The 25,595-nt window shown below is 45.5% G+C and overlaps 1 protein-coding gene across 1 annotated transcript in view; it reads left to right on the plus strand.

The window, feature by feature from the left end:
- Positions 1 to 459: 459 nt before the first annotated feature.
- EXT1 (exostosin glycosyltransferase 1) overlaps positions 460 to 25,595 on the plus strand; it is a 256,049-nt gene continuing 230,913 nt past the window's right edge. Inside the window, exon 1 of the mRNA XM_053395390.1 lies at positions 460 to 2,779. Within this exon, the coding sequence (XP_053251365.1) occupies positions 1,815 to 2,779 (965 nt within the window). The 5' untranslated portion in view covers positions 460 to 1,814. The remainder of the gene's footprint in view (positions 2,780 to 25,595) is intronic.

The raw sequence follows: 25,595 nt of genomic DNA on the forward strand, positions 1-25,595 counted from the left end.
CAACCGGTTCTTGTTGCTGCCTGCACTGGGGCCGGGGTGGAGTTTGGGGGGGGGGGTTGTGGGTGCCGAATTCCCACAGACTTGGGTGGGTGTGCGTGCATGCGTGTCCCCCCTCCATCCACGCTTAGGGTCCTCCCTTTAAATCAGTGTCTCTTTCTGATTGCAGGATTGGAGGAGGGGGGGCAGAAGGGCAGGCCGTTTCCTCTTGCAGCCGGTATGCACCCCTCGAGCAAATCACCCCACGCACCCACCAAGCAAGGAAGCCGCCGGGCACGCACCTTCCAAGAGGGGTGGGTTTAGAAGGGGGGATGGGGGTGGGGGTGGGAAGGAGGAAGAGAAGCTTCCACGGCCATTGGATCTACCGCAAAGCTGTATCCTCCGGCTCGAGGGGGGTTATGAATGGGTGCAGCGGAAGCACCTCCCCCTCCGGACGTGACGCCCAGCCAATCGGCGAGCGGGCTGCGTGGATGGATGAGGTCAGCGCCGTGGTGTCGGGGTATGGAATGTTGCAAGTGTAACATTCAGAACCGGGTAACGTTCGACGGTCGGAACTCCGCGGTCGGCAACGTTCGGAGAGGCGGGGGAGGCGGCGGTCAGCCCTCCCAGCCAGCCCACCCCTTTCCCTCCTGGAGGGGGGGCGCGCGCTCCTGTGCCATCGCCGCTCGCTGAAATGAATGGTTGAGAGGGGCGGGGGCTAGGAGGAGGAGGAGGAGGAGGAGGCGGCCGCGAAGGCAAAGGAAGGAGGAGGAGAAGAAGGAGAAGAAGAAACATCAGCAGCAGCAGCGGCAGCAGAAGAGGCGGCGGCGGCGGGTCTTTTCTCTGGTTGGGGGAGATCGCAGAGCAGCCTGGAAGAGAGACTTCCCTCTCCTCCCTTCTCCTCCTCCCCGCGGAGCCGCTGCAAGGAAAGAAGGCGAGAGAAATGCAGGGATTCGTCAGGTTACGGTGCTCGGGCTGGAAGATGTGAGCCTCGGATGGTGCTACGCCGCGAACCGGAGCCGGCTGCTTGCATAGGCTGCTGGTGATATACCGACTTGCTCGGAGAAAGCCGAGCGGCTCGGGGTGTGTTTGTGTGTGTGTGTGTGTGTCCGTCCGTCTGTCTCTCACCTCTCTCTCTCTCTCTCCTCCACCCCCCTCCCCCAGCGCTCCCCTTCCTATTTTGTGTGTTAGGAAAAGACATCCGAGGAATGTTGTGTGTGTGAGTTGAAGTTGCTGCTGCGGCTCGTGCACCTTGATCATCCGCAAGCACCGGCTCCCTATGTGTGAGAGAGAGAGGAAGAGAGAGCGAGAGGGCGGGACAAATTTCTCAATCTGGTAACAGCCGATTTGAGGGCGAAAAGGGGGACCTGGGCTGTGTGGTTTCATTTTCCCGGAGCGGGTGCCTTCTCCCTCTCTCCTCCTTGCAAGAGAATTCCTAGCCCCACGCTCCCTCCTTTCCTCCCCTCCAAAGCCGGGCTGGGCGTGATTATTCTCTGCCTGCCCCTGCTTCTCTCATTCCCTCTCTCCTTCTCCTTCTCTCTGTCTTCCCCCTTCTCTCTCCCTTTCCCTTCTCTCTCTCTCTCTCTCCCTTCCCCCCTCCCTCCCCAATCTCTATTGTGCGAGCCAAAGATGAAAGACCGGAGGGGAGAAAGTTAAAGAAATCGCCCACATGCGCTGCATCAGTCCGAGGCTTTGGGAAAGGAATAAAGAGGAGGTGGGAGAAGAGAGTTTAAAGTCTTTGCAGGCGGGAAGATGGCGGACTCAAGCTGAAAGTGTCGACTGGCAAACTTGGGCGATCTTTGTGTTTATTTACAATCCTCTCGACCCAGATAGGACACATGCAGGCCAAAAAACGCTACTTCATCCTGCTCTCCGCTGGCACTTTCGTCGTCCTGCTGTTCTACTTGGGAGGCTTGCAGTTCAGAGCATCCAGGAGCCAAAGCAGACGGGAGGCTCACAGTAGCAGGAATGGCTTGCAGCACAGCGGCGGCCCCGAGCACTACTGGCCCCGATTCCCGGACGCCCTGCGCCCCTTCGTCCCTTGGGAGCAGCTGGAGAACGAGGAGTACAACATGCACACTTCCCCGCGGCAGAAGCGCGATGCCAACGCCAGCGTCTACAAGGGCAAGAAGTGCCGCATGGAGTCCTGCTTCGACTTCGCCCTCTGCAAAAAGAACGGCTTCAAGGTGTACGTCTACCCTCAGCAGAAAGGGGAGAAGATCGCCGAGAGTTACCAAAACATCCTCACCGCCATCGAAGGCTCCCGGTTTTATACTTCCGACCCCAGCCAAGCTTGCCTGTTCGTCCTCAGCCTGGATACCTTAGACAGGGACCAGCTGTCCCCCCAGTACGTGCACAACCTGCGGTCCAAGGTCCAGAACCTCCACTTGTGGAACAATGGTAGGAACCACTTAGTTTTTAATTTATATTCCGGCACGTGGCCCGACTACACCGAGGACGTGGGCTTCGACATTGGCCAGGCCATGCTAGCCAAAGCCAGCATCAGCACGGAAAACTTCCGCCCGAAGTTTGACGTCTCTATCCCGCTCTTTTCTAAGGATCACCCGAGGACAGGAGGGGAGAAGGGCTTCCTGAGGTTTAACACCATCCCTCCTCTCAGGAAGTACATGTTGGTGTTCAAGGGGAAAAGGTACCTGACTGGGATAGGGTCCGACACCAGGAATGCCTTATATCATGTCCACAATGGGGAGGAAGTTGTCCTCTTGACCACCTGCAAGCACGGCAAAGACTGGCAGAAGCACAAGGACTCACGGTGCGATAGGGACAACGCGGAATATGAAAAGTAAGTGGCCGCTCTTGCTGTCTCTCTTCTTCTCTGTGTGTTAAAAGGTGGCAGCTTAATGGCTCTCTGCAAACCCCTTTCAAGTGCCACTGTTCGGGCCTGCTTCTTCTACAGAATTCTCCCGATTGGAAACAAGTTAAAAACTACAAGCAGGATAAATGGAAGTCTTTTAAAGTGTGAAATAGGAGGTGTGGGCCTACCAGGTTTATTTGCCCCCCTTGAGTTGGGTGAAGGCATTTAAATGACTTGAGAATTGCACCCCCATTGGAAATCAGGATGAAAGCCTATGCACACTTGGGAGATTGCGATCCTGTGTGCGCTTTTAGCCCCGCTAAAAAACGTTGGTTTTATTGCAGAGTAAGCATGCATAAGATTGCATCATCGTACATATTGCTGAATTCTCCGGGGTTCGCTTCTGAATGTACAAGAAGTGTTCAAGGGGCATCTTCCTGGTTTCTTTGGGGCTTCCTCCTGAGGTAAAAGTGCGCCAGGTCACAGCTTCGTCTTGTAAGCTTGCTTGGCTCAGCTGCAGCTGAAGGTGGAGTGACCTCTGGTGTCCTAGTCAGCTGTGACCCATCCTGGGTAGAAATTGAGCAAAGTTCATTGTAGCTTAGCTCCCTTATAGTTCTGCTCGCACAAAAGGCTTCTTTCTGCGTGGTGTCGATTTTCTTTTTAACCTTGATGGATAATGCCTAGAACAAAGTTCAGAGAAATCTGATGACTTGCTAAAACGCGTGGGTGTGAACATTTATTTAGATGGCTATGAGTTTGTTATGCAGCTGCAGAACTGATTCGGTTAATTTATGTGCTGGATAAAGGTGCTCGGCTGTCACCTTTATTTTTCTTGCACAAAACAGTTGTGAAACCAGGGAACGTTGAGGTGTGTCCAACTCCAAAACCTTTTGCATATTTCCATGTTGACAGCTGTTTCCAGCGGTGTAAATGTTTCCTGTGGTTTGTTTCCTGTGGTTTTTCTGTTTCATGTATTTTCCCCCTCCTACTTTTGATACGTTTAACTCCATGGGATGAATACCAATCTAGAGAAAAAAATATAAATTGCAGAGTAATATGGGTGGTACCTTCTGTTGGTTCCTTAAATAGTAGAGTAGATTTACAAGCTTTTGAGTTGTACAGAACCCTTTCTCCAGACCTAAAGAGAGGCTCCTTGCAGTTCATACTTACCCAGGTGCGTCAATAATAGCAGGTGTAAACTGAGCTACTTCTGCATCCAAGCGCCAATTCCTAATGTCTCTCTTCTCCAGTATAACTTGCAAGTTGTGAATGTAACTTTTTGCATGTAGATGCTGTTGAGACAACAGCTTTGCAGAAATGGCCACTGTAGGGTTGTAGTGATAATGAGCCTGTTCGAAACTCATTAGTTAACTTTAAATGCTGACCACGTTTGTGCTTGCAGAGCTGAGATCCCTAAGTAAAAGCAGCTTGATTTCCATGTGAGAAACAAATGTGGAGGCTTACTCCTTTTATGTAGATGTTGGTCCAAAATCGGGTTGTGTCAGGGATGGTTAGGGAGACTCGTAAAATCAGCAATACAAGTTGGAAGACTGCAGCCATTGTCAATTTGTAAGTCATAAATGGAAAAGTTTGAAAGCTTGATTAGGACTAGAAGAATGAACATTACTGGCTCCTGCAAGAGCAGCCAAATAAGGAACATCTGTACTGGCAGTGCACCTGATTCCTCCACGAGGGCCAATTCTGTTGGCTGTGTGCATAATGTGCATTTAGAGGTCATGGGAATATCATCCTGGTGATGCCCACATATTTGGGTGAGTGTGCAGGCAGGAGTAAATGGGTCTCTTGAAGGAGGTGAGCGATGGAGAGAATGAGGTTAAAATGCCTGTAGGCTTTCAGGAATTTCTTTGTTTGGAATATGATCTATCACTCTGATGTTGCCAGCTGAGCTTAGTCTAACACTTCCATTCCTTTAAGTCTACCTGTTTGGGTATGGTGTTAAGCTCCCCTTGGTTCATTTATGTTTAAAAGCACACTCTGCTTAAAAGGGTTGGGTCTTGGAGGTCTCGGTCCCTTGACTAAGGGATGCCACAAGTCCCAGCAACCGGGAAGGTCAGCGCAGGACTTTGTGCTGTCATTTCCCCCTGGGAGAAGATGCAAGGGTTCCATTTCCTCATTTTAGGCACCAAAAATGCCCAGCTTTGTCTGAGGTAGAGCAGGGTCCTCTGTGGCTTTTTTAAAAGGCAGCCTAGGGACGTTGACTCACGGTCTTTTAGAAAAGGTGGCTGTGATTACTTTTGCAAAATGCCATAAATAACGTTTACTTTGGAAAGGCGGCACCTGTGTGAGCATCTGTTGGCACCCCAAGAAATCACTCCAAGGCACAGATTCAGTGTGGATTTATAGAATTTTGCCATTACTGTGCAGAACCCTGTCTCTTCCCTGTCCCTCGCTCCCCCCACTATTCAAGTCCCATCCATGCTTGGCTCTGCACATATAGTTTATGAAATCTGACAAGGCCACATCCTGGGGGAAGCATGACTTTCAGAATCCTGGCGGTATCTCTTTATAAGCACATTATATCTATTCTCATACATGTGATAGTTGTAGGAGGTTGTTCTCTGTTAACTCTCTTTACCTTGAGGGGGAGAAAGAGGCGGCTTGCATCCGAGAGAGAATGTGACAGTTCCAAAGAGTTTCCCGAAACTGCCTCAAAAAATCCTAGCCTTGCCTTCGATTTCGACTGGAGAATAGGAGCCTCTGACCCTACAGATGTTCTTGGGCCACAACTCCCAAGGCCATTGGCCATGTTGCCTGGGGGTGTTAGGATTCGGAGTCCAGAAACATCTGTCCTCCTACCCCTTGATCTAAATGTTGAGAGCTTTTTGGAAAGAACACATAAATTCTTGGTGCATTAGCCTCTTCATGGCTGGTTTCTTAGGGCTTGCAAACAGCTGCATGGAACCTCTGTGGGCAGAGGCAATGTATACCAGGGGCCAGAGATCGTAGAATTGCGGAGCTGGGATTTTTGAGGGTCATCACTGCTATGCGGGAATATATTGCCCAATGTGGGGCTCGGACCCAGAGCCCTGAGATTAAGAGTCTCCTACTCTACCAACTGGGATGCGGGTGGCACTGTGAGTTAAACCACAGAGCCTAGGACTTGCCAATCAGAAGGTCGGCGGTTCGAATCCCTGCAACTGGGTGAGCTCCCGTTGCTCAGTCCCTGCTCCTGCCAACCTAGCAGTTCGAAAGCACATCAAAGTGCAAGTAGATAAATAGGTACCTCTCCAGCGGGAAGGTAAACGGCGTTTTCATGCGCTGCTCTGGTTCGCTAGAAGTGGCTGAGACATGCTGGCCACATGACCCGGAAGCTGTATGCTGGCTCCCTCGGCCAATAAAGCGAGATGAGCACCGCAACCCCAGAGTCGGTCACGACTGGACCTAATGGTCAGGGGTCCCTTTACCTTTACCTTACTCTACCAACTGAGCTATTCAGAGCCATTACATCTGCCCTAAGATTCCACCCAAATCTTGCTGTTGTGAGTGGAGTGCTAAATGATTTGGGCATCCAATACAGTAATTCTTAGTTCCTTTGGGCTGGTGCTTTATAAGTTGAAGATGCACCATTCTCCAACTGAGGAATGGGCTACCTTGCCTCAACGCGGTTGGGTGAGGCCACTGTTCCTGTGCCTCCTAGTTTCACCTCGTGTTTGATATTGAATTTGCAGAGGAATTTATCTATCCTCGTTTTCCGTGATGGACAGGACTGCAGGTACTCTGCAGGTGACCTGTTGGCCTGGCAATATTGATCCTGGCAAGGCAGACACTGAGTGGCTGAACAAGGGAAAGCAAGTGTAAACTTCACAATTAGATTCACTTCTCCTTTTCCCTTCTTAAAAAAGGGCTATTGTGTTGTGTTAGCAGAGTGAGATTGCAATCCTGGGCATGTCTACTCTGACGCAAGCCCCCTGGGATTAAATGTTTCTTAACTCTCAGGTAAGTGCGCGCAGGATTGTGACTTCAATGCACAATCCTCTGCACCTGGTTTACTCAGAAGGAAATCCCCATTACGTTCCATAGGCCTTCTTCCCAGCTAAATGGGAGTAGACTTGTACCCTAAGTCTGCAATCTTGATTGTGTCTCCTTGGGGTTAAACCCCACTGAAATTGGACTCTGTGCAGGTAATTGTTTTTTGTTTGTTTTTAATAAACCTGGAAAGGATCAGGCTATAAATCATAATCTTTTGCAAATCTGTTTAACTAGCAAATTGGAGGAAAAACCTAAGTGTAAAGGTTGATGGCCGTTAAATTCTGCCCAGAGAACTGTCCAGCACCCCACTTTCTTCCCCCCGTCTCTTCCGCCACCCCCAAATCTGTCCTAATAAGTCCCCAACATTTTTGCAATATGCTTAGTGAGTGTTTGACATGTTTTGGCTCAGTCTTCCCAAGTTCTATTAAGAAATCCATCTGCAGCACTGAACTAATTAATTTTCATCAAAGTTATGCATCTCAGCAGATAAAGCTGATGCCGACTAAAATGAATTGCATTATCTTGATTAGAATACTCGCAAACGGGATTTAAGGAGCGACTTGCACTCTCTGTGTGTATGTATCTAATATACATTATGTTAATACATATGCCTCTGTATCGCTTCTTTAGGTTTGTTTTTAGTGCCATTAATTCTGAATGATATAAATGCTTGGGTAGTGTGCTTTGTAATATGGGCCTAGGTGTTGCGTCTTGCTTTTTTATTTTTTTTTAGGCTGAAGAGAAGCAAATGGTCTGCTGCTTTTTGAACTGGGAGGGGAAGGAATTGGGTCTGGAAGATGCAGAGTCCTTTGCACATGTCCACTGAGCCCAGTTTCCTATGCCAATGGTCCATGAAGCTGCAAGGTGGACTGTCCACTCTGTTTAAAAGAGAAAGAGTGTGTATTACTCTGTATGTGTGCATATTAGTGGTGCATGTCTTGTTTCTCCTGTACACTAGGTATTTCACGATTGTGTGAACATGCAACTTCTCATGGCACCTGTGGAACTGATTCTGCCAAACTCAAAAATGCTTATTCTTGATAATATAAAAAAAGATAAAGCACCCCTGGACGGTTAAGTCCAGCCAAAGGCGACTATGGGGTGTGACACTCATCTCGCGACGGTGGTGAGCTCCTGTTGCTCTGTCCCAGATTCCGCCAACCTAGCATTTTGAAAGCACACCAGCGTAAGGAGATAAATAGGTCCTGCTGCGGCGGGAAGGTAAAAGGCGTTTCTGTGCACTTTGGTTTCCGTCATGGTGTCCCATTGCGGCAGATGCGGTTTAGTCCTGCTGGCCTCATGACCCGGAAAGCTGTCTGTGGACAAACGCCGACTCCCTTGGCCTAATGAGCGCTGCACCCCATAGTTGCCTTGTTTATTCTTGGATGCCCCCACTGAGTGGAAGTGATTGCTGGCGAGCAAATGGTTTGGCGATGAGGATCCTGTTTGGAATGGCATAATGTCAGAAAACAGGAGTAATTGAGGGGTCAGGTTCTTAATCGGCAAATCAAAAAGCAGTGAAGGGTCGTCAGTTCTTCGGCATGGCAGCTGAAATCAATGGGTGCAGCTGCTTTGGCCGACTAAATATTATAATATAATGTTTATTAGATATATTATGTTATAAGACGCAATAATGAAAGCATCAAACAACACTTTGTTCTGGATCCTAGTTCGATGCGGTTAATCACTAAAACCATATATTCATAACAGTGAGTAGCAAAACAGAAATCTTTAATTCTTATAGCAAAAGGTTTTGGCTTTGCCTTCATCGGGAGAAAATTGTGCTGTTTCCAAGGTGGCAGGTTTAGAGCTTGCAGATGGAGAGCTCAAAAAGTCTTTAATTGTGGAAGGAAAGTGATGTTGGTACTGTCCTTTAGGTTGAGGCCATGCGGTGTTAATGTGTAAATGCAAAAATCTTCCTCTTTTTGCTAACATTCTGTTGGCATCCCTAGAGCAATTACTGATTATAATAGTGACCCAGGAGTTTTCTGCAGGTGAGGCAGAGCAAGTTAAAAAGGACCCAGTGTTCCTGAGACCAGACTGATGGCGGAAGAGTGTTGCTAATGTTTAGGCTGAATTGTTTTCACGTGGGAATTCCTTGCACCAGGGTCATTCGCTTGCACGTTGAGGTGGAGCAACACTTGCGACCAGGTACCCTTTGACTCAGATGTTGCCTTCAACTGCATGGGATTCAGCTGCAGAGAACTGGCGTCTTCCTTGCCACTTATGAATTGGGCCGGCAAGTCTATTTTGAGCCAATGCGCTGTTTTAAGATAAATAGCATCAAGCATTTACTTAACTTAATGGATGGGTGTTTGACGGCGAGCTGAAATCTGACTTCCTGAGGGTTTTCTCTGTTCATTATCTGCTTAGCAGCTTTACCAGGAATACCCAAGGAGTTGTCAGTGCAGGTAGGCAGGCAGCCGTCTCTGTAATAATAAGTGATTAATAGCTGCATGTTTATCTATGTAGTTAAAGCAGCATTTTCTGTATTGCTAAACAGACTATTTATTGTCTGCGTGTATGTATGTTTTGTCCATAGCCCGTAACTGTTTCTATGTGTGGCAATGCAGGAGCTATCAGTTGCATCAACTGTAGATTACTTCACATCACAGGGATTAATGAGCATAACCTTAAGTTATGTGTTGCTTGTCTATGAATGCATAATGTCTTAGGGAAAAGAAGAAAAAAAAAACATTCTCTCTCTCCAAAAAAAATAAAGTTATCCTTCCAGGCTAACTGGGGGTAGGGGGGAACCAGATGGTACTTTGCAATCATAGAAGGGCATTGTGATTTAGCGGAGTTGAAGCAATTCTTCCAATTCCCTTTTTTTGCCACCTGCAGTTCCTAATGCCCTGCCAAATAAGCTCCAGAGACTTGAGGGTCTATAGCAGGGATAGGTAAAGGTAAAGGTACCCCTGACCATTAGGTCCAGTCGTGACCGACTCTGGGATTGCGGCGCTCATCTCGCTTTATTGGCCGAGGGAGCCGGTGTACAGCTTCCGGGTCATGTAGCCAGCATGACTAAGCTGCTTCTAGCGAACCAGAGCAGCACACGGAAACGCCATTTACCTTCCCACTGGAGCGGTACCTATTTATCTACTTGCATTCTGACGTGCTTTCGAACTGCTAGGTAGACAGGAGCAGGGACCGAGCAACGGGAACTCACCCCGTCACGGGGATTCGAACCGCCGACCTTCTGATCGGCAAGTCCTAGGCTCTGTGGTTTAACCCACAGCACCACCTGCATTCCTAGCAGGTATAGGAGGTGAGTGGATTTCAGGGGAAAGGGGGAATTGATTGAAATCACACCCCCTCATCTTCTGACAGTGGGCATCTTTGCTAGATTTGCATCTTTCCATGTTAGTTGACTTTAACACATCAGCTCTGTAGTATTGTGTGTCTCTGTGTGCAGAGAGGGTCTTGGGTTCAGTCCCTTGGCTTCCAGCCAAAAGGTCCAGGTGACAGGAAAGACTGGAGGGATCCTACTCCCAGTCGGAACAAATAATATTGTGACAGCTGGGAAAACCGCCTAACCTGCTATGAGCACATTTCTACTAAAATTGTAGATAAAATATTTCTTTGCACCAACTGAGGAGTGTGCTAGGTATAGGGTTTCATGGATCTTTATCTGATGAGGAACTTGGTTGCCTCTTGCAAATTTGCATAGGAACATAGGAGGAGCCTGTGTCTATGTAAAACATAGTTTTGTAAGGTCCTGATATCAATGTGCCTCTTTGTCGCTGCTATTCCTGGGTGCCGTTCTCTCTTCTCAGTTCGCCAGCAAATTGTTCTTTATTAAGCCTTGCCATTTCCCATAACGTCCAGTAGACCTTACGGTTCAAAGCAGAGTGAGCAGGAATTCCAGTGTGGAGTCATGAAAGCAGGCTTCTCTTGATGGAGGAATTCAAGGCAGAGGACGTGGCTGGCCGAGCAAGATTTGACATGTTTCGTGCGCAGAGAGAGAGAGAGGCAGAGAAATACACGGGAAGAAATTCCTGTTTTGCAAAGAGACCTTGATCCAATAAAAGGCTCTACCTGGCTGTGGATAATACGATTCAGGGGAAAAAAACCCACATTGAGCATAAATATGCATTTATTTTGAACAGGTGAAGATGCCCCTTTCTTTCCTTCCTCCTTCAAAAATGCATTTTAAAATGGTTGTAAAACAAACCAGGGATAACATACGGAGCAGGCATTTTGGATATTTAATTATATCACGTCTTAACTCCTGTTCACCTCCCCTCATTTCATCTCGCTTGGTTTATAACTCTGATGTTCAGGCAATCTTTTTAGAGACCAAAGTTGCTCTTATTTTTCTGTTGTAGCAATCCCTCTTTGCTTGTTGTATTGATGTATTATGGTATTTTAATATTTTCTTGGAAGCCGTCCAGAGTGGCCGAGGAAGCCCAGCCAGATGGGCGGGGTATAAATTATTATTATTATTATTATTATTATTATTATTATTATTATTACTTGTTGAAGCTGTGGAGGTCGTAATGGGAGTGCAGCAGCAGAAGGCCTGCTGTGTCACAAGAATTCTTCTAAATGCCACACCTTCTATAGTTTGCTGTGAAATTGGGAAGAACTTTAGAGATTAGGCTCTTGACTCACGGTGCTCATCCTTGGAAGCACCTTTCACCTGGGACTAGTGTGTAATACTTTTAAAAATGGTTGCATTTTCTTTGGTTGCGCCATCATTGCATGTCTTTAGGTGTTGGGCAAAAATAAATACCGTATTTTTTGCTCTATAGGACGCACCCGACCATAAGACGCACCTAGTTTTAGAGGGGGGAGAACAAGAAAAAAAAATACCTCTCCTTCTCTGCGTAGCGCCTCTCCAGCGAAGCGAAGCCAGGAGAGCAAGAGGGATTGGTGCGCACCAACCCCTCTCGCTCTCCAGGCTTCAGCGAAAGCAATGCGAAGCCATGGAGCCTGCATTTCGCTCCATAAGACACACACACATTTCCCCCTTAATTTTTGGAGGGGGAAAAGTGCGTCTTATAGAGCGAAAAATACGGTAAATCCTCTTTACCAAGGCCTTTGGCCATGATTAATCAATGGCCTGTTAAATGTGTGTGTCCACGCCCACAGTGTACATTTTCCAAAAAGGAATGTCTAGTTGTCATTTGGGGGCCAGGAGGCTCAAAGCTGGTATTTTTCAACATGGCTTTTTGGCTCCTGAAATTCGTTCTGATTGTGCAGATAAAATGCCATGGATAGAATTCTGTCAGATGGGGTGTTAGTGTATGAAAACAGGCAAGATCCAAGGATCCCCAGGCATGTACCTCCAGATGGTGGAGACATTGGGTGACATCCTGGCGTTTGGGCATCTTTACTTGGCCAATAGCCAGGTGCAAAATGCTTATTTTGCAAAATGCTTATTTCATCATTAAACTGTCCATTATTATGCTTTGTGTTAACTTTAAAAAAAAAAATTCCTTAAAGATACGTTCTTAATGTTGTACACCGCCCTGGGATCTTTGGATAAAGGGCTGTATATAAATCTAATAAACAAACAAGCAAATAAATGTTCTTTCTTAATAGGAAGATGATACTTTGCACACACCTGCCACACCTCTCTCTCTCTCTCTGTGTGTGTGTGTGTGTGTGTGTGTATGAGATCGATCGTGTCAGCTTCTGCAGTGCCGTAAAAGCCTCAGGTGACATATCAGCATGCACCTTTTAAAAAAGTCCTACCTCAGGTGCCATTGAAATTATTAGAGTTTGAAAGGACCTCTCAGGCAATCTAGTTGAGTCCTCTTCTGATAGCAGGAAGTCCACTACCGACAGCATCCCCTGTAAGTGGGCCATCCAGCCTCTGCTCAAAATCTCTATAAAAAAGAGATTTTGCGGCAGTCCATCCCAAATCTTGTATCTTGTTCTTTGAACCCCGTTGGTCTGGCCAAGTCTGTTGCAAAGACCACTTTTCCCCTCTAAGCTGATAAGAGGAATTGCCGTGCGCGACTGATAAAATCATTCTTGTAAGGCAGCTAATAATAATCTATGCAGGCTGAATTCGCTTGTTCAAACAAGTTTCCTTTTCTCTCTTATTTCCCCTCACCCCGCCCCTCTGTCCTTTTGAACAGTATCGGTAACACATAACGGCTTAAAAACTCTTCCGTAAGCAAATTTCCTGTTTGTTTACTTGTTTGTCTCATACTTTCTGTGCAATTGAATGGAACAGAATTAGCCCTGATTTGGTTGATTAGCTGGCTATGAAACAAAAGTATTGAGTGTGTTAAGAATGTCAATTGAGCAGTCTTCCAGATTGGATTGTATCTTTTTCTTTCTATTTCCCCTACATAATTGTAACGGGTTATAATTATATGCTTGGATTTGTTCCTTTTGACACAGAGTTCACTATAAACCGCGATCATATGCAGGTTCCCATTGTATGCTTGCACCCAATTAAAAACCCATTTGAGTTCCTGGAATGTGTATGTGTTGAGCATTGATGTCTGCCGCTGATAACCTTCCCTCTTGCCGGCTGCATAACTTGCTCTGCTTAGAATGAGTCTTCAGTTTCCTCTCCCAGCTCCTCCCATTAAATTGCAGTTGGTCATTGGAATGTGGACACAAATCAATGGCCCACGTTCTTTTTTTGTTTCCTTTTGTTTGAGATACAATCTAAAGTCATTCAGAAATATTGCGCACGTTTTAGATCAGGAGACTTTTTATTTTGGTAGGTGGCTGAGCCTGATGGTCTGTTGCATGCAGATGTTCAGTGCAAGCCTGTTCATGTTTACCTGTAAATACGTTACATCGAGTTCTGTGGGTTTACACAGGTAAGCGTGCATAAGATTGCGGCTCTCATTCTTGGGCTGCAGTCCTAAACAACAGAGGTCTCCAAATATTGTCTCTGCTTACAAACCAGCCTGTAGTTTTGCTCTTCCCATCGACCGGTTCCTGTGTCTTTGAGCTTTAGGGGAGACGAAGGATTTGATCTCACTTGCGCTGGGGTGCTGCAAAAGGTTACAAATGGGAGAGATATTTGCTTTCTCCAAACTTTGGTGTGAGTGAGAGAAGGCTTTGCCTGTCCTGCAGAACTTGGGGAGATAAGAAACTTACAGGGATATCTTGCATTTCTTCTAATCTTATCCAAACCAGGGGAACGCTCCCTTAATAAGTGGATTTGTTGCTTCCTGCGTAAATATGCTTGTTAAGCAGTAAATCTTACTGGAAATTAGGGGAGGCTTCAAAGTAAACACAAATATTTTCCGGCTGCAGAAATGGAGCTTGGAAGGTGTTCTGTCCATGTGGGGGTATAGATTTGCTTATGTCCATTCCATGTAATTTAAAGCAACATGCTTGTGACTTCTAAGAATGTCGATGTGGGGTGTGTTACGATTATTCTCTGCCACCTCTTTAAAAAAAAAGTGGGGCACCAAATATCCCAGATTCAGCGCCAAGGAAACCTGAATTCCAGTACTTTCTGTAAAGTGGAATTGGGCACATAAATCAAGACAAGCTTTTGCTTGATGGAGACAGATGATACCCCAACCTTGTTGAAGCTATGTAGGTCTAAGCCAGGCACAGGCAAACGTGGCCCTCCAGATGTGTTTGGGACATCCCTAGCTAACAGGACCATTGGTCAGGGATGATGGGAATTATAGTCCCAAAACATCTGGAGGGCCGAGTTTGCCTATGCATAGTCTCAGCGAATGCTATTGTGCTGATGCTAAGCGTGGAGAAGAGGCCAAGCAGGTCACTGCAGCCTCTCTTTAGCGGACCGAGATGGCTCAGTTGGTAGAGCATGAGACTCTTAATCTTAGGTTCATGGGTTCGAGCCCCTTGTTGGGCAGAAGATTCCTGCATTGCAGGAGGTTGGACTGGACCATGGGTAGGAAAACTAAGGTCCGGGGGCCGGATCTGGCCCAATCTCCTTCTAAATCTGGCCCGCGGACGGTCCAGGAATCAGCGTGTTTTTAGATGAGTAGAATGTGTCCTTTTATTTAAAATGCATCTCTGGGATATTTGTGGGGCCTGCCTGGTGTTTTTAGATGAGTAGAATGTGTCCTTTTATTTAAAATGCATCTCTGGGTTATTTGTGGGGCATAGGAATTCGTTCATTATTATTTTTTTCCAAAATATATTCCGGCCCCCCGCAAGGTTTGAGGGACAGTGGATCGGCCCCCTGCTGAAAAAGTTTGCTGACCCCTGGACTAGACATTCCCCATGGGCCCTTCTACTTCTACAATTCTATGATTCTGACAAAACTCAATAACATATGATGTCCTCTCACTTGGAATACAAATGACCTTACCTGGGCAATCAGGCATTCAGAAAGATGCAATAAGTGCACCTGGAAGCCTCAGCTCCCACCCCCCACCCAGAGAACGGCTTCTCTTTGGCTTTTGGCTTTTTTAAACATTTTTTTTTTTGCACCCACAGATAAATTGCAGCCACATTTGATAACAGTACCTGATTTACAGGTGCAGCCGAGGAATTTGATGTTTAGCTGTTGCAAAGTGCGCCATCCGAAATTGCACCCGATATCTTCTGCAGGTGCCAAATCGGAGCCTGTCTCTGCAAATCAAACTCATTATTTGCAGATGAAGGGGAGAACAGTTCTGGGTTTTGCAGCAGGGATTTTGCACTTCAGAAGGCAAAAAATGCTTTGCTTTCTTTCCACAGAGGCAGCCCATATGCGATGCTCTTTCTTTGTGTCTTTGATTTGCCATACAGTGTTATACGGGGTGCTGGTGGATGAGGTATTTTCTTTAATAATAATAATAATAATAAATATCAATTTGCCTAAGCCAAGTAGGGAAATATAATTATAGGATTTGTTTTGGGTGGTGCCATTTATTTGGATTCCCCTTAAAAGGGGAATAATGCATTTTCATTTTCAGTTTACTACTTTGGGAATGGCCTGAGTGGGGCAGGGAGATGGTGGCCATCAAAATCCTGTATTCAGAAGAAGAACAATAAGGAGCCTGATAGCATCTGATATGGCAAATAATCGCTGAAAATTAATATAAGCATGTGGATCATAATGAAAGACACAAGACTCATTATGAGTGTAAGAAAACCTGTTTCTAACTCTTATTAATTGTCAGATTCTCTTAGCCTTTGTGGTAGCAAATTAAGTAAAACTCTTGGTGTGCCCACGGTATGAATACTAAAACAATTCTTGTAAGAGAATGGAGGAAGATTAGCAGAGCGATTAGGGGGATCAGATGGTCCAGGCATGCTTTTGAGAGGGAGGACTGAAACCCCCTTAGGTCTCTTAGGCTGTGATGCTACACTTGCTTACCTAGGAGTGAATCAAGGGCTGTTTTCTATGCAGATATATGGAGATAGAATAATTTGGCTCTCATCCATGTGCCTGCAAACAACCTCCGTTCAAAAATGGTGTTCTGTGTTGGAGACACAGCAATCAGAAAAAGAATATATATGGTGGCATTTTGACCTGTGACAAATGTTCTCGCATGAGGATAATGGTGTCCAGTTCACATACCATTGGGCTGCTAATCATGTGCTAAAGGAGTGGAGATGCCCTCTTTCTCTTGGTTGCTTTTGGAGCAGGATGAGCACGGTCTTGGCCGGGGAGGGTGGGGTATATTATTATTATTATTATTATTATTATTATTATTATTATTATTATTATTATTATTATTATTATTAATACCCTGCCCATCTGGCTGGGTTTCCCCAGCCACTCTGGGCGCCTTCCAACAAAACACTAAAATACAATAACCTATTAAACATTAAAAGCTTCCCTAATAATAATAATAAATTTTATTTATTAAAACCCGCCCTCCCCAGCCAAGACCGGGCTCAGGGTCGCTAACACCAGGTATAAAAACAACTGATTGAAATACAGCTTAAAAAACAAGATTAAAATACAACATTAAAATGCAGCCTCATTTCAGTAGAAACTCAAATCAAAAACTTTTTGGGGAATGAAAATGTCAAGTCTTCACCAAGGCTAACTATCCAGACTGGTCCTACGTGGGCCAGAAAAAAGCCAGGGAAGTCCCCAAATAGGAGTTCCATCACAGAAGGAGAAAGGAAAAAAAGAATTATGGGCAGGCCTTTACGATTTTCCCTCTCCTTTTTATTCCTTTACTGGAGGGACCATGAGCCTTGACTCTATGCACCAAGTTGCTCTTGTGATTAGTGGAGAAGATGGGACTCATGCCTGTTCAAGCACCCAAGCAGGAACGCCAAGTCAGTTTGGGTGCCAGCGATCCATTGTCACAGATTGCCGGTGCAGATGTGATGTTGTCTATTCGCCTAACCATGATTGGGAATCCTCCGAGGACTGGTCTGTTTTCCCTTCTTCTTTGGCAGGCTGGCATTTCTCTCCCCCCTGCCCCATTTCCAGTTTCGGAGCTAACGTTGGCTTTGCACTCAAAGTGGCGTTGTGTTTCCCTCAACTGTACAGTGGTACCTCGGGTTACAGACGCTTCAGGTTACAGACTCCGCTAACCCAGAAATAGTACCTTGGGTTAAGAACTTTGCTTTAGGATGATAACAGAAATCGTACTCCAGTGGCGCAGTGGCAGCGGGAGGCGCCATTAGCTAAAGTGGTGCTTCAGGTTAAGAACAGTTTCAGGTTAAGAACGGACCTCCAGAACGAATTAAGTTCTTAACCCAAGGTACCAAGGTCGTCTTCTCGCAACAGCTGTGTCCAAGGGGGAGGATGGATGGAGTCCTCCCTCACCCCTTTGAAAGAACTATAGGGAGAGAGGGAAATCGGTCTCTACCTTGGAATATAAATAAGTGTAGAGAGAGCAAGCGGAATAGAGTACTGGAGAATTCAGCTTCCTGAGAATCTCTGGTTTAATTTTTTATCAGAGTTTCCAGTCTTTTACGGCTGTGAAGATTACGCTTGAAAGTGTGCTGGTTGAATTCTTAGAAGTCAAAGAGAAGTAGGGATTTCCAGTAATTGGTTGGGAACAGGGCTGCAGTGTCCAGTTCCCCTTCCACTCCTGATTGCAGGACCAGGGTATATTATACATTGTGCAGTAGTAAAAAATAAATGCAGAGCAAATGCATGCAAAGAAAGAAGAATTGTACACACTTTTGACTAATATTCACAGCCTACTAAAATGGCAGGATCCAGCTTTTCTGTGTGCAGAACTTTTAAAAAAGAATAACTCTGCGTACCTACAGCCCTTTCTTTTCTTAGTAAAGGTAAAGGGACCCCTGACCATAAGGTCCAGTCACGGACGACTCTGGGGTTGCGGCGCTCATCTCGCTTTATTGGCCGAGGGAGCCGGCGTACAGCTTCTGGGTTATGTGGCCAGCACGACTAAGCCGCTTCTGGCGAACCAGAGCAGCGCACAGAAACGCAGTTTGCCTTCCCGCCGGAGTGGTACCTATTTATCTACTTGCACTTTGACATGCTTTTGAACTGCTAGGTTGGCAGGAGCAGGGACCGAGCAACAGGAGCTCACCCCGTCGTGGGGATTCGAACCACTGACCTTCTGATCAACAAATCCTAGGCTCTGTGGTTTAACCCATAGCGCTACCCGCGTCCCTTTCTTTTCTTAAGGTGTGCTATATATTCATGGTTAAACTGGGTAGCCCTGGATTTCCAAGGGCACACCATTTAGGACCACTCTAGAGATGCTTTGTCACGAGTGGGTACCTTCTTCCCAGGCATTCCCTCCTTCCCCCCAATTTTTAATAGGATACCATTTGGGCTGCTTCCATTTGGGCTGCTTCTCCCTTGTAACTCTGATCTGTTTCCTTTTCAAATTTCACTCTCCAAATCTCTCCATCAGGTTGACATTTTACAGCTTTCAGTTGCTTGTCATTTTTCTTTCCACTTCCTTTCTTTTTCCCCCTTCCGTTGCTGTTCCAGCATCTCAGTGCCGAGATGGTGGGAGAAAAGAAGGCGTCTGCGTCGAGTGTGCGCACAGCAGTTTGCACTTTAAACTACTTTTACTGCCTTGCTCTAAGAAGAAGAGTTTGGATTTGATATCCTGCTTTATCACTACCCTAAGGAGTCTCAAAGCGGGTTAACAATCTCCTTTCCCTTCCTCCCCAACAACAAACACTCTGTTGATTCTGTGAGGTGAGTGAGGCTGAGGGACTTCAGAGAAGTGTGACTAGCCCAAGGTCACCCAGCAGCTGCATGTGGAGGAGCGGGGAAGCGAACCCGGTTCACCTGATTACGTGTCCACCGCTCTTAACCACTACACCACACTGGTCTAAGGGTCCAAGTGGGTTCAAATATATCAGGGTGAGGAGCCTGTAACCCTCCATATCTTGATGGGCTCCAGCTCCCATTAGCCCCAGCTAGCCTGACCAGCTGGCAGGAATCATGAAGCATCCCTGCAATATAGCTTTGTTTTATGCGGAAATATGAGAGGCCTCATCAATATTGGAATTCCACCGGCTTAGACAAGCATTCCCCTCGACTTGAATTTCCTGATCTTATTGTTTTCAATTTATCTTTTTAATTGTTTTCACTGTTATGCCTTTTAATGGGCTTGTTTAATTATTTTATTCACGGATGTTTCTAATGTTTTGATGGAGTTCTTTTATTGCGCATTTTAATTACGTGTCGATATGTTGCAACTGATTTCATTCATGTAAATCACTGAGAGGTCATTTGGGAATGTAAGTGGTACATAAATTGATGGGTGATGACGATGACAATAATAATATCACAGAAGCACCATGGGATGGCTTATTTAATTAATTTATTTAAAATGTTTGTGCCCAGTCTTACCTCCATTAAAAAAAAAAAAGCTCAAGGGTAGCTAATGGCAAATCAAACCATATAGGAACAATTTAAAAGTATCAATTACAAAAGAGCTAGAATGGCAGTAGAAAAAACAAAACTCAACAAAAACGCGCCACCAGAAGCAATAAAAGTTATTAAAAAAAAGAGCAGAGATAATTAAAACCAATACAATAGAGCAAACATCTACAAAACAAAAGGCGCATTGGAGAGGAAAGCTTTTATTAGCTTCAGGAAGGTCTCGTGCGCAATGTAGAGAAAGTGGGGCAGAGTCTAATTTTTCTCCTCTTAATACCTAGAACCCAGGTCTGTCTAACAAAGCTGAATACTGGAAGAGAGACAGAAGAAGGTCATAGTGGTGACCAAGTTAAATGACTTTAAAGGGGAATTGGACCAATACTTGGAGGATGAGGCTATCTTCTACCTGCTGTAGGAGGTAGTATTCTGTACCAGCTGCCGGAGATCACAAGTGCTGTTACACCCAGGTCCTTCTTACAGTCTTCTCTGAGAACAGCATGCTGGACTAGATGGGCTGTTGGCCCTGATCCAGGAGGGCTGCTCATACATTCTTATCACTGGCTAATTTGTAGTAGATCTGCAAGGGTTTCTTCCTCCCCATTGTTTAGCAATGGCAAGCACCGTATTTGCTTGGTCTGTATGTCATCAGTGCTCCCCCAGCTGTAAATAAGCTAAGCCTGTTTTACTGGGGTAGAGTTCCTGGGAGTGGAACTTTGAACTGGAGAAAGGGCACAGGCATTTTTTTTTTAATGGGGTGGTTTTTGTTTTTTTTACTGATTCTTCTTTCCTCCTGGAACCCCTGTGTTTGGGGAAGCCAAGCCTCTGGAACAAATGTGGGAGGTGGGGCAGGGAGAAAGGAGAAGGTGAAGATTGCCTCTCTCATCACGTCCTCTGCCAACTTGAGTGTCTGATGGAGGCCTGAGACCTCCGGGTATAGGGCGGTATATAAATTCAATAATCATACTATTATAGTCATACCTCATGTTACGTTTGCTTCATGTTACGTTTTTTCAGGTTGCGTCCTGCGGCGACCTGGAAGTACCAGAAAGGGTTACTTCCGGGTTTCGCTGCTTGCACATGCGCACAAGCGCCAAATCACACCGCGCACCTACACCGATGTGCCGCTTCAGGTTGTGGGCTTTTTAGGTTGCGAACGGGCCTCCGGAACGGATCCCGTTCGCAACCAGAGGTACCACTGTAATAATGTTAGTCTCCTGTTTGTGGAAGGGCCACTTTGGATCCACCGCTATAAAACATAAACAACAAATAGTTTTTCCTTCTCGATGTGGGATGGCCCCCACACACCTCCTGGTGGTTCACCACTCAAAAATCTGGATGGCCTTTGTTAGTATGACAACTGGATGGCAGAGTTAGCAGTTGTGGCTGTCGCATTTTCAGACACATGTCCACAACCATCATTTTCTTTTTAAGTGTCAGTGGGGGAATTCTGAGAGACGGTCCTAATGAGAACTTCTGGCCACGGAACTGAGCTGTGGGCATTGCATGTTGCTCCCTCCAGCTGAGGATATAGGAAAGAGGACTGTGGCAGTCTTTTATTGTCCTTACACATGTCTTTGTTTTCTTCCTGGGCCATTAAAAAAAAAAGGCGGACGGAAGATGAGGTTGATTTTACTTGCATAAGAATAAGATGTGCCAGACAATGGGCAGGCCAATAAACTGGGTCTGCATCCTCTTCCAGACCAAGGAATTCTTAAAACAAAATGTGCCTTGGTTATTTTTCCCTCTAAGGTAGTGACATTACCAGGCTCTGTTGTTTCTTTTCTTTGATCTCTAAGGAAAGTCACGGCTTGCTTAATGTGCTGCACTGATCATTGTGTGCAGTTTTGATTCTGGTCGCATTGCTTTCCTGTCTGTGAGCATTTCCCCACCTGATCTTATAGAGTTAGCCAACCACTGCAAACCCCGTTTTTTCTAAAGCCAAGCCATGGACCCCCTACTTTTGAAAACGCTGCTATCTCTGTGGCAGTTCATAGAATCATAGAATTGGGGAGCTGGAAGGGATCCCAATGGTCATCTGGTCCAACCCCATGCAATGCAGGAATATGCTGGGTTGTGTTTTTTTTTAAAAAAAATACTTTTTATTAAACGTTTCTTAGTTTACAATAATACGTGCATTGTCTCTTTTTCCGAGTTGTGTATTCTACAGATCAGTTTCATTTGTTGTGAGACATTAGTGTTGCATGCAGAATTAGGTTGGGAAGAAGGTTGGAGGGGGTTGGATGGCAATGCTTCTATTTTTCTACTTAGTGTATGTGTGGGGTTTTGTGTCGGCGTCACTTGTGTGGCTTCTCTTCCTATTCGCTTGTTGCATTTCCTTGGTGGTGAGAGACGTTGGAGGTGGCCTAGGGTCGGCTGCAGTGAGATTTGTTTGTGTGTGTGAGGGAGCGGATTTTTGAGTCAGGTTAGCCATATTGATTCGTATTCTCTCGGCGGATTCTTGTTGGGCTGTGTATGTGATAAGGGGAACCATACTGGTGTGAAGGCATCTTCTTCTGTTTGTCCCCCTGTCAGTTTCAAGGTCAGTTTTTCTTGTAAGGCCATTTCCCATACTATTTGGTACCATTGGTCCATGTTTACTCCTGACAGGTCTCTCCAGGGTTTGACTATGATGCTTCTGGCTGCTGAGAATAGGAGTAATATGCAATTTTTGTTGTGCGAATGGTGCCACTATACCCTCCCACGTGTCCTGGCACAAAAACTGGGATGTGCGTCTTCGGGCTGCACTCCCGTGTGAGTTATGTGGCCCGTGGGAAATCACGGCACCCAGAAATGTGTGCTTTTGGATGTCGTGATCTCGTACGTGATTTGTGTCTGGCTGCAATCTCACATGTTTTGAGGCACTGTGAGAGCAGTAAAGGTAAAGGTAAAGGGGCCCCTGACCATTAGGTCCAGTCGTGGCCGACTCTGGGGTTGCGGCGTGCATCTCACTTTATTGGCCGAGGGAGCCGGCGTCCAGCTTCCAGGTCATGTGGCCAGCATGACTAAGCCACTTCTGGCGAGCCAGAGCAGCGCACGGAAACGCCGTTTACCTTCCCGCCGGAGCGGTACCTATTTATCTACTTGCACTTTGACATGCTTTCGAACTGCTAGGTTGGCAGGAGCAGGGACCGAGCAACGGGAGCTCACCCCGTCGTAGGGATTCGAACCGCCGACCTTCTGATTGGCAAGTCCTAGGCTCTGTGGTTTAACCCACAGCGCCACCCACTTCCCTAACTGTGAGAGCACCACCCTCCAAAATGAGATGTCCCGGACATTTGATGAGTATGTGCTATGGACCTCCTGGGTGGGTTACTTGGACCCTCTGAGGGTCCTACTCAATTGGGAACTACTGTTCTAGATAACAGAACTTCAGACCCTGGTGGGTTCTGGACCTGGGATTTGTAGAGACCAGCCAGACAAACTTTGGCTGAAGCAGATCATGTGCTCTTTATTGACCTTTTATAAGAGCTTCCAGGTCAGGCTTGTCTTTTGACCTGAGCATCAGTGAGATGCTGCTTTTGTTGTTGCTGCTGCTGCTGCAATGAGACTGTTTCTGTCTTGGCTTTCCAACCCCAGCTTGACTTCTGAAGAGACTGGCAGAATTCTTGTTTTCCCTGCGAAATGACCCCCAAATAAACATAAACCCTGTAAACGAACTCGTCCAAGAGCACAGCAGTAATAGGCTTGCAGAACAGCATTAGAGGAGAGGGAATAGTCCGCAGTTACAGTTGGATAAATTTACTTCCTACCTGCTGCTTTCAAACAGTGCTCATTTTTATGCACTCGTCACGTATAGCATTTAATTAAAAGCAGTACTGCTTGAAACAGGGAGCTTCCAGAGATTTCTCTCTCTCTCTCTCTCTCTCTCTCTCTCTCTCTCTCTCTCTCTCTCTTTCTCTCTCTCTTACTTCACCCCTCCGCTCTTCCAGTGAATAAAACAAACAGGCATCTGGCATTTGTTTTCTGCTAACACAATCCTCGTCAAAGGAAGATTGGTAAAACATAATTTTCTGTTATGGGGTGTGTGCGTTTTTTATTCCTCCCATGCAATGAAAGGGTCCAGCTCTTCAGGCTTCCCCCCCTATTTTCTTCTAAGAAATGCCTTCCTAGAAAATCAGTAAAGAAGATGCGTTTTGCCAATATTTTGATTATATTGATTGATTGATTGTGTGGCTTTGAATAAACATTCACAAACTTTTTATTGATAATAATCAGCTAAATAGTTTGAGGATCTATACAACTGTGTAACATGCAGAAAACAGCATTTTTTAGAGAAATCAAAGAGGGAGGAAAAATGGGGAAATACGGATGATATGTTTCTGAATAATACGTTTCATTTTAATTTTGAATAAAAAAAGTTTTTTGAAAAAAGATTGTGTGTCTGTGTGCGTGTGTGAGAGAGAAAATAAATACGTGCTGGGTATTTAAATAGTTGACACTGAAAAAAAGCTATTTAATTCTTATAGTAGGCCTAGTGTTTGAAATTAGCCAGGCGCCAGGTGCATTTTGCACCTGGCTATCAACCACTTGCAACCAAGTGAAGATGCCTGAGCGCCAGGATAGAGTCTGACATCTTCTCACATGCAAATACCACATCCTGTAGAATTCCATCAGCGATATTTTATCTTCACAGTCAGAACCAAAATGCTTCTTCTGTGCAAGCTGAGCAGAAGCAGTCACCATTAAGAAAGAGAGGTCAGAATAAGCCAATATATATGTGAATTGTCCCTGGATCAAGGGACTTTTCTTCTTTACGTTCTCAAAGTTCTCAGCCTAGCTCAAGGTTGTGATCTGAACTAGCCAGATGTTTAACGGAGAATCCCAGTCGGTCCATCATGTGAAAAATAGGACCTTAGAGCCATCTTGCCCCTAAAAAGCAACTCGACTTTCTACTTTGGTGACTGTAACCTTGGTTTAAGGAGACATTTGGTGCCTATCTTATATATGAGTTTCTAACAGTGAGTAGACCCATTTTTTAATTTTTTTTTTTTAGCCCACCTTTTCTCTTCCAAGGATCTCAAGGCGGTGAAAATGGTTCTTCGACTATTTCATCTTCACAACAACCCTGTGACGTAGGTTAGGCTAAGGGATGGTGAATAGCCCAGGGTCACCCAATAGTCAAACAAACATGGGATGTAAACCGCTTAGAGGTTTTATTGCAACCAAGCGCTGCATATATAAACATTGCAACATAAATAAATAAAAATGATACATAAGATACTTTTTGCATGGATAATAAGGGTGCTTGCAAAACTTCATCTAGACTCTGTAAAAATATATGGGTGTCAATCAGTATATCCAGTTTGGGGCGCACACATTTATGGGAGCAGGCTTAGTTCTTGCGAGCAACACGGCTTACAAATTCTGTTCGAATTTCACTTTGCATTTGCGCAACATCCATTTGTGGCTTTGCCAGGCTCCCCTTGGTATAAACTTGTGGCGTTGTGTTCTGCATGGATTTACAGTTGGGATTTTGTTAAAGCACAAGGCTTACTTTCCCTTATCTTTAGCAGCACATAACCCTGTGTTTCCTGCTAGGTTTTCGCTATCTGCCAAACGCCTGTACTGTTTATCTGCAAGGTCCTGTTAGTTAGTACCTGCTACATGTGCTATTAAAATCTTGCATTTTCCTTAATTACCCACCACTCCTTTAAAAACTTACTCATCTTTAAACATCTGACCCTACTCCGGTGTCAGATGTTTAAAGCTGTAATCTAAAGCTTCCCTTACTACCGGTAAATCCAAGCCGGCCAGAATGCTCAGGTGTGGAGAACAATGCAAGTCTTTGTTGGGCTGGTGATGGAGGAAGAAATGTGTGTCAGAAAATTAACAAATACCTGCCTCTTGTTGCAGCAGAAGTGAAGGGATGATTTTTTAAAAAAACAACAATATTCTTTTATAACTTTAGCACAGCATGCTACAGTATTTTTTTAAAAAATCCAGTTAGCTGTTACATCACAAATAGGATCAATTCTCTCTGACCTCTGTCATTAACTTGCTGATGTTGCTGTATTTGTAAGTTGCCAAGATCCATTAGTTTTTCTGATTTATATGTTAATGGAAATAATAATATATCGGTTGTCCAAATGCTGA

The sequence above is a fragment of the Podarcis raffonei genome, chromosome 7, assembly GCF_027172205.1.
Source record: "Podarcis raffonei isolate rPodRaf1 chromosome 7, rPodRaf1.pri, whole genome shotgun sequence".
Taxonomy (NCBI): Eukaryota; Metazoa; Chordata; class Lepidosauria; order Squamata; family Lacertidae; genus Podarcis; species Podarcis raffonei.